The sequence below is a fragment of the Salmo salar genome, chromosome ssa22 (assembly GCF_905237065.1).
Source record: "Salmo salar chromosome ssa22, Ssal_v3.1, whole genome shotgun sequence".
Classification (NCBI taxonomy): domain Eukaryota; kingdom Metazoa; phylum Chordata; class Actinopteri; order Salmoniformes; family Salmonidae; genus Salmo; species Salmo salar.
This window is the reverse complement of record NC_059463.1, coordinates 31104373-31113631: the sequence shown is the minus strand read 5'-3', so window position 1 is coordinate 31113631 and position 9259 is coordinate 31104373. Positions and strand designations below refer to the sequence as shown.

Here is a 9259-nt window from a genome sequence, read left to right as displayed (position 1 = left end):
CTCTTATTTATTTGAAATAAATTGTTTGTGTTCTATCAAGTGAGTCTGAAATGATTTTTTTTGTGCATCAAATGGAGTTGAGCCTTTTGGACCTCATAACTTTAGAAAAAAGTATATTTTATTTAAAAAAATACTATTCTATGATAAAAAAAGGGGGGCATTTTTCTACCTGTTAGGTCCATAATCCTAACAGGGTGTAAATTTGGAGCCCAAATTAGCCATAGCTCTGTGAGTGAGCAAGATTGAGCTTGCATAACCCCTGAACAGGATTTTTACTTCTCTACCAAACATATTTTAACATTTTGAAATGTTAATAGAGAACTATAACAAACTAACACGGTTCAAAGTGATATCAAGGGCACACAGCAAATCTTAAATAAAATAATAATAAATACAATAATCATGAAAAAAAACATTATTGTTGATAGAGAATTTAACTAGGACTATAAAATAAATGTATTATTATTTCAATGCTAATATTTCTCATGGAAGTTGATGAATAGAATGGTCCAACACACCAAGACAGTCGTGAAGAGGGAACGACAAAGCCTATTCCCCCTCAGGAAACTAAAAACATTTGGCATGGGTTCTGAGATCCTCAAAAGGTTCTACAGCTGCAACATCGAGAGCATCCTGACTGGTTGCATCACTGCCTGGTACGGCAATTGCTCGGCCTCTGACCCCAAGGCACTACAGAGGGTAGTGCGTACGGCCCAGTACATCACTGGGGCTAAGCTGCCTGCCATCCAGGACCTCTACACCAGGCGGTGTCAGAGGAAGGCCCTAAAAATTGTCAAAGACCCCAGCCACCCCAGTCATAGACTGTTCTCTTTACTACCGCATGGCAAGCGGTACCGGAGTGCCAAGTCTAGGACAAAAAGGATTCTCAACAGTTTTTACCTCCAAGCCATAAGACTCCTGAACAGGTAATGAAATGGCTACCCGGACTATTTGCATTGTGTGCCCCCCAACCCCTCTTTTTACGCTGCTGCTACTCTCTGTTCATCATATATGCATAGTCACTTTAACCATATCTACATGTACATACTACCTCAATCAGCCTGACTAACCGGTGTCTGTATGTAGCCTCGCTACTTTTATAGCCTCGCTACTGTATATAGCCTGTCTTTTTACTGTTGTTTATTTCTTTACTTACCTATTGTTCACCTAGCACATTTTTTGCACCATTGGTTAGAGCCTGTAAGTAAGCATTTCACTGTAAGGTCTACACCTGTTGCATTCAGCGCACGTGACAAATAAACTTTGATTTGATTTGATTTGATAACACCCAGGGACATGTCAAAAACACCTATATCCACTGAAAAAAAGTGTTCAAAATGCATAGAATTCCCTGTCAAGATCCATATTTTTGTGTTTTTAAGGTAAAGGACACTGACCTTCTACTTAAAGCCTTTTGGAATCCACATTTTACACTAAATAATAAGTGATATTTCCTGGGGACAGAAAAGGCACCACATTGTAGGAACGACCCAGCTCATAAAGTATGTTGAACTTCTGTATCTTACATTTTTATTATTGTGCACATACATACATGTCATAGAAAGATAGGAAAAAGACTTGGGATGGGATAATGCTACTTTTATAGGCATGGCCTTACGTGTTTGGATCCAGACCACTGGTTCTCAGATGGCTTTTCTATCCCTACCTTCCAATGAGAATGACTGGTCCACCTGGTTACAAAAATAAGTTTGTAATTTCCACTTTAAAATCTCAGACTTGATTTTCCCTTACGAAAAGTTTATCAACCCCTACAAAAATGTATTATAATCCACATAATAATTAAAATGTCCTGTTGCCTGCAGGATTATTTTACTACTGTAGCAAACTGGTTCAAATTAAGATCCTACATCTATAGAGGCCAAGAGGATACTGCACTATTGTACTGTGGTCTCAAGGTCTCAAGACTCTTGTGAATGTTTAGAAATAATAATAATCTGTGATATCAATTCAAAGAAACCCAAATACTGCTCTGGAATATTTATAGCCACAGTCTTATCCATCAAATAATTATGTGCAAATGCTGATAGAGCAAATTCCCCACAGATTAGGTTAGGCCCCACTCATCATAATTCGACAACAGATATTTGTACTTCTCTTTCTCAATCAATATATAAACAAATGCAATAATACCAATGTCGTATATATCTTTAGTGAGATAGTTGGCATACACTCTGATGCCACATACTTGGCTGAATTGTAGGACCTGCAAATAGAAAATTCCACTTATCATTTTAAAACCTGAGTCATCTTTCTTTCTAACATTCTTACAGTTTCAACAGCCACACAGTCAAGTTATTGGTAGCTTATGTGAAAGAAATGTGAAGCAAAATTTACAATTTAGAATGTGTTTAATCAAAATTATTCAGTAGAGAAAATGCTTCTTATTGATTCTGTAAAAGGTGATATAATCTTGTTGAAGCACTACAATTCTATTTTCTATTGTACAACATCAACTAGTTTATCAGCAGGCACACAATACACACACACACACACACACACACACACACACACACACACACACACACACACACACACACACACACACACACACACACACACACACACACACACACAAACACACACATCTGACTGTTTAATATACTGTATATTAATTCAGAATTGGGCTCTCCAACCCTGTTCCTGTGAATTACCCTCCTGTAGGTTTTCGCTCCAACCCTAGTTGGAACTAACCTGATTCAGCTTATCAACCAGCTAATTATTAGAATCAGGTGTGCTAGATTACGGTTGGAGCGGAAACCTACAGGATGGCAGCTCTTCAGGAATAGGGTTGGAGAGCCCTTTATAGGCAGTATTGTCCTACAGGTGCTGCAATGTTGTTAGAGTAACTGGGGTGTTTATGTCATGTGACCGAGAAGCCACTGTCCTCAGCATCTCAAGATACATTCGCTATGTTAGTCCTGCTCATGCCATGGCTGCCAGCACTCTATTCCCTCAATGAACAGGCAGCTCTCTGCCTTCCAACGGAGCCAGAGCTGTCACCCAACCATGCTGCAGCTATCACAGAGCCTCTAATGGCGCTGGTTGCTCGTAGCATGTCAGGACTCAAAGGGCAAGACGGGCAGGGTCGGGGCCCAGGGTTTCGGGCGGGGTGAGGGTAACGGGGGTTGTCTTGGGAAATATGAGGACACCAGGACTGGTCATCTGGTCTGGCATATAAAAAGGGTGCAACATTTCATCCAAACACATGTAAACACTGTGGTGGGTGTGAGTCAGTGGTGGCTGGTGACACTTTAAATGGGGAGGACAGGCTTACAGTAATGGCTGGAACAGAATAATGGAATGGTCTCAAACACATTAAAAACATGGTTTCCATGTGTTTGATTCATTCCATTGACTCCATTCCATTCATTATTATGAGCCGTCCTCCCCTCACCAGCTACCTCTGGTGTGAGTGTCTAGACCTCTTTGCGCAGGGCCACTTTCACACTACTGAAGATCTTGCCCAGGGCTTCAAAGAAGGGGTCACAGAAGGTCTGGATGCAGAGGGAGTAGATACGACTGATGCACTGTGACTCGATCAGGCAGCTCTTGATGCAGGGCACCACGGCCCAGATATGACAGAACGAGATGCAGGCGAAGAGGAAGCCCCAGAGCAGAGCCACGGGGATGCCGAAGATGGCTGAGAGGATGCGGTAGCACCAGTACTTGGACACGGTGAAGGTGGTGTAGCTGAGCTTCCACACCCCATCCAGACTGTGTGTGCCGTCGGGCTCTGCGATTACATCCTCAAACTCTACCTGCAGGGAAGGAATACCATGGACGACGTTAGTGAATTCTCACTGATGAAAGGAAGTCTAGTGTTTTCTGAGTACCTAACACCAGGGCCATGATTTAATCAACGACTTGTTGTCAATAAACCCCTTGCACTGTTGACAATATGCCTTTCAACGGTAATTTTCTTAATATTCACGGAAAAGTCATGGTAAATGCTGTGAATGTCGGTACAAGTGTAAATTCCCTTTTAAAGTCAAGAGCAATGCGCTTCGCAACAGTGCACCCTTGATTGAATCCCTGCCCAGTTTCCTCACAAATCAATTGTTATGATTATGCAAAAGACATGCGTTATTGTGACTTAATGATATTACTGTTATCATTAGTAGTGCCTGGGATACATAGTGGATGAAATAAACACAACTATACCTAGGACCTATACCACCCTTAAATCTGTACTGTGTACTGTGCAAACATTGCCACACGAGGGACACAGGGAGTTCTTATAGACCGCTAGCAAAAAAGCCTCCATTTACATGTTGCTTATGAGTGCATTTCACACTACCTTGGATTATGATTGGATTGTAAAGCTTGTATGAATGACCTGCTTATTATAATGTGTGTGTCATCATTGCCCATCAACTGCATTATACGTTAAAAAAAACTAAACAACACTTAAACTTCAACCAGTAAACATACCCTTTGCTAACTTTGCTACAGACTATATCAATGAGCGTTAACTACTGAATCCAAAATAGGTATTTGGTAAAGATCACAACTAAATATACTCTTAGCAACTGCTCAAGCAATAACCAAAACAACATTGTAAGCGTATGAGAACCCCAAAAACTTGTTTTGTTTAGAAGTAATAACTACAGTATGTAAATGCGGTCTATGTTGAATGGACGCAGATGGTGATGGCTTTCATTCTGCCTCCAAAAGTCAGTGCGTGACGTCATTGTGTTGTGTACCGAAAAGGGGCCTATATCTTTGTTTAGTTATGAGTGATGTCAACTTTCACCCTCATATGGTATTGTTTGTTACTTTGCATTTATCTAAAAAATTAGCTCAAAATGTCCCACAGTTTCGCACTATTGATGAATATGCATAGTCCAAACTTTTCTCAGAGGACGATTTGGATAAAGTTTCTGGAAACCCAGAGTTTCTTCACGTAAAATGCATGTCTATGATGGCCCAGTTTGTAATTGCTTGTTGTATTCAGTATCCAACACCTGGTCCTTACAAAATCCTGGCTCACTGTTGCATAGACATCTGAATGGTAATTAACTTGTTACACTCAACAGATGCCTAACAGATGTAAACCTTTTTCTAGAATTTGAAATATTACTACTGAATCACAGTCTATTCATTTTAATTAACACAACTTTAAAATTGGTTGTAGGCATGCTTTCCAAACTGAAAAGTGGTGCGTGCATATGTATTCACCCCCTTTGCTATGAAGCCCCTAAATAAGATCTGGTGCAACCAATTACCTTCAGAAGTCACATAATTAGTTAAATAAAGTCCACCTGTGTGCAATCTAAGTGTCACATGATCTGTCACATAATCTCAGTATATATACACCTGTTCTGAAAGGCCCCAGAATCTGCAACACCACTAAGCAAGGCACACCACCAAGCAAGCGGCACCATGAAGACCAAGGAGCTTTCCAAATAGGTCAGGGACAAAGTTGTGGAGAAGTACAGATCAGGGTTGGGTTATAAAAAATATCAGAAACTTTGCGCATCCCACAGAGCACCATTAAATCCATTATAAAAAATGTGAAAGAATATGGCACCACAACAAACCTGCCAAGAGAGGGCCGCCCACCAAAACTCATGGGACCAGGCAATGAGGGCATTAATCAGAGAGGCAACAAAGAGACCAAAGATAACCCTGAAGGAGCTGCAAAGCTCCACAGCGGCGATTGGAGTATCTGTCCACTTTAAGCCATACACTCCACAGAGCTGGGCTTAATGGAAGAGTGGCCAGAAAAAAACATTGCTTATTAAAGAAAAAAAAAGCCAACACTTTGGTGTTTGCCAAAAGGCATGTGGGAGACTCCCCAAACATATGGAAGAAGGTACTCTGGTCAGATGAGACTAAAATTCAGCTTTTTGGCCATCAAGGAAAAATTCTATGTCTGGTGCAAACCCAACACCTCTCATCACCCCGAGAGCACCATCCCCACAGTGAAGCATGGTGGTGGCAGCATCATGCTGTGGGGATGTTTTTCATCGGCAGGGACTGGGAAACTGGTCAGAATTGAAGGAATGATGGATGGTGCTAAATACAGGGAAATTCTTGAGAGAAACCTGTTTCAGTCTTCCAGAGATTTGAGACTGGGATGGAGGTTCACCTTCCAGCAGGACAATGACCCTAAGCATACTGCTAAAGCAACACTCGAGTGGTTTAAGAGGAAACATTTAAATGTATTGGAATGGCCTAGTCAAAGCCCAGACCTCAATCCAATTGAGAGCCTGTGGTATGACTTAAATATTGCTGTACACCAGCGGAATCCATCCAACTTGAAGGAGCTGGAACAGTTTTGCCTTGAAGGATGGACAAAATTCCCAGTTGTTAGATGTGCCAAGCTTATAGAGACATACCCCAAGAGACTTGCAGCTGTAATTGCTGCAAATGGTGGCTCTACAAAGTATTGACTTTGGTTGGAGGGTGAATAGTTATGCAGGCTCTAGTTTTCTGTTTTTTTGTCTTTTTTATTGTGAAACAAACAAGAAATAAGACAAAAAAAACAGAAAACTTGAGCCTGCATAACTATTCACCCTCCACCCAAAGTCAATACTTTGGGTGGAGGGTGAATAGGGTGAATCAAAGTGGTAAGGGTGAATCAAAGTGGTAAGCATGTTGTGTAAATCAAATCATACAACCCCCCCCAAAATATATTTTAACGACAAAATAGGAAAAATGCCAAGGGGTGAATCCTTTTGCAAGCCACTGTAAGTCATGAAAATACTGAGCTATAGTATACGCTGAAAGAAAATGTTTAACAAGTCATACTTTTTTTCTCTATACAAATATATAAAATATTTCTCTCAAAAATATTGACACCCCGAAAGATTTTTAGAAATAAAGTAGTCAAAAGTTTAGTATTTGGTCCCATATTCCTAGCATGCGGTGACTACGTCAAGCTTGTGACTCTACAAACTTTTTGGATGCATTTGAAGTTCATTTGGATTGGGTTTTAGATAATTTTGTGCACTATAGAAATGCTAAATAATGTATTGTGTCATTCTGGAGTCACTTTTATTGTAAATAATAGGTTTCTAAACACTTCTACATTAATGTGGGTGCTACCATGACTACAGATAATCCTGAAGGAATCGTGAATAACACAGACGGTCAAAGATCACACCCCCAAGACATGCTAACCATTACCAATAACAGGAAAGGTTAGCATGTCTTGGGGGTACATTACAATCTTTGACCCTCTGTAATTTTCTCACTCATCATTATTCACGACTCTTTCATGATTATCTGTAATCGTAGTAGCATCCACATTAATGGAGAAGTGTTTAGATACATGGTTTACTCTTATTTAGAAAAAATGTCACTCCAAAATGACTCAATACATTATTTAACATTAATTTATATTGAGCACAAAATAATCTGAAACATAACCAAGATGAACTGTAAATGCATCCAACAAGTTTGATGCAGTCATTGCATGCTAGGAATATGAGACCAAATACTAAACTTTTGATTAATTTATTTATACAAATCTTTAGGGGTAACAATTTTGACCCCTACCTTTTTGAGAAAAAATACATTACCTTCTCTGAGCAATTATATTAGTATAAAATAATATAATTTCCCCCCAAAAAATGATTTGCATACAATATAGTTCAGTATTTATGTTTTTTATTTTATACAGTCATTATTGCTCATCTTCATCAATAATTTCTGACCCCACTGTACATGCTATACTTAACAGATGACTCAATCAAGTCTATAAACGTTTTTCCATACACCCTGTTTAGCCAGGCAGTAGACTATCTTCTTCCACGCTCTCCTGAGCTCTGGGGAAATGTAGCGCATGATAGATATTACTGTATGTAAACATGACGACAAACACAGGAAAAGCAGCGATAAAGCTCTGAAAAGAAACCACCTCATAATATCCCTGTCTGTCACAGCCCTTTAGCCCCATTCCAGAAATAAACCCTGGGTGCCGTGCTGGGGCCGTGCTGGGGCACCCAGGAATAGGCCTGGGACTATTTTGGGACCTTCATGGCAGCAACACAGCAACATACTGAAGTGTACAGTGTTGGCTTTAAGTTTAGACATTAGACTTAATTTTAAAGGTTTAAAACTTGTCTTTCCTTACTTGAGGTAAAAAGAGTTCAACCTGTAGATTCAGTGTGTGTGTGAGTGGGTGGTGTTGTCATGGTTTACCTACCTTGATCACATCCTCATTGATCAATTTAGGGTCTCTGTTGATCAGGTCGATCTCCTTGGTGTGGCTGTCTTTCACAAATTTCTCCTCGTTGGTGTTGTACTGGTACTGGTCGGCCATGGTGGGGCCGTGGGCCTGGGCTGGGGCAGAGGCAGGGAGAGTAGTGGGGCGTGGAGGGCTGGGGCAGAGGACAGTGAGTGTGAACCCACTGAAGCAGACTGCAGGCAGCCCCCTCAGTCACACTGATCCTCCCTGTTACTACTGTGACGACACGGCTGAAATTACAGTGGACAGCTGCTGCCCCCACATGCGCACACACAAACACACACATTCATGCACACACCCACACACCCACACTCTCTCTCACACACACACACACACACACACACACACACACACACACACACACACACACACACACACACACACACACACACACACACACACACACACCTAGACTCACACACCCACACACCCACACTCTCTCTCTCACACACACACACACACACACACACACACACACACACACACACACACACACACACACACACACACACACACACACACACACACACACACACACACACACACACACACACACACACACACACAGCAAAAGCATGTCTTAAAGGGGACCCCATAGCCGTGTCAAATTTCACACTGGGCTGTGGGGTCAGCAGGGCAGGGCTTACATGGTAGCATGAATTTCCACTCTAGGGTGATGCAGTGACGACTCTCCTACTCCTGCTCCCACTAACACCAACAGTTCACTACAGTACCATCCCCACTGACCAACAACTTCCAGACAGGAAGAATGTAGGACTTTGTCATAAACAGAAATCCACTGTATTATGCTTAGTCAACAAAGTATATGTGAATGCATAGAACATTTTCAAAACAAGATACTTAATTGATACATATTGGATTTACCAGATCATTCATCATTCATCCATGTGTTGTTGTTGTATGATTTGTTTTTGTTTTTATAGAGGCCAAAAGTCATTGAATGTTGTTTGACTATGTAACAGTCCTCAGCCCTCTGGTCACTAACACAAGGTTTATGTTGTAATCCCAGCTTGGTGTCTTTAC

The 9259-nt window shown here is 41.0% G+C and overlaps 1 protein-coding gene across 1 annotated transcript; it reads right to left on the bottom strand.

Moving 5' to 3' along the window:
- Positions 1 to 2662: 2662 nt before the first annotated feature.
- On the bottom strand, positions 2663 to 8426 carry LOC106583183 (caveolin-3-like). The gene is made up of 2 exons (XM_014167084.2): positions 8174 to 8426; positions 2663 to 3779 (listed from the first exon to the last, which is right to left on the bottom strand). Exons 1-2 carry the CDS (start codon positions 8288 to 8290, stop codon positions 3438 to 3440), a joined length of 459 nt encoding a protein of 152 aa, XP_014022559.1. The 5' UTR covers positions 8291 to 8426; the 3' UTR covers positions 2663 to 3437.
- Between the last annotated feature and the right edge of the window lie 833 nt (positions 8427 to 9259).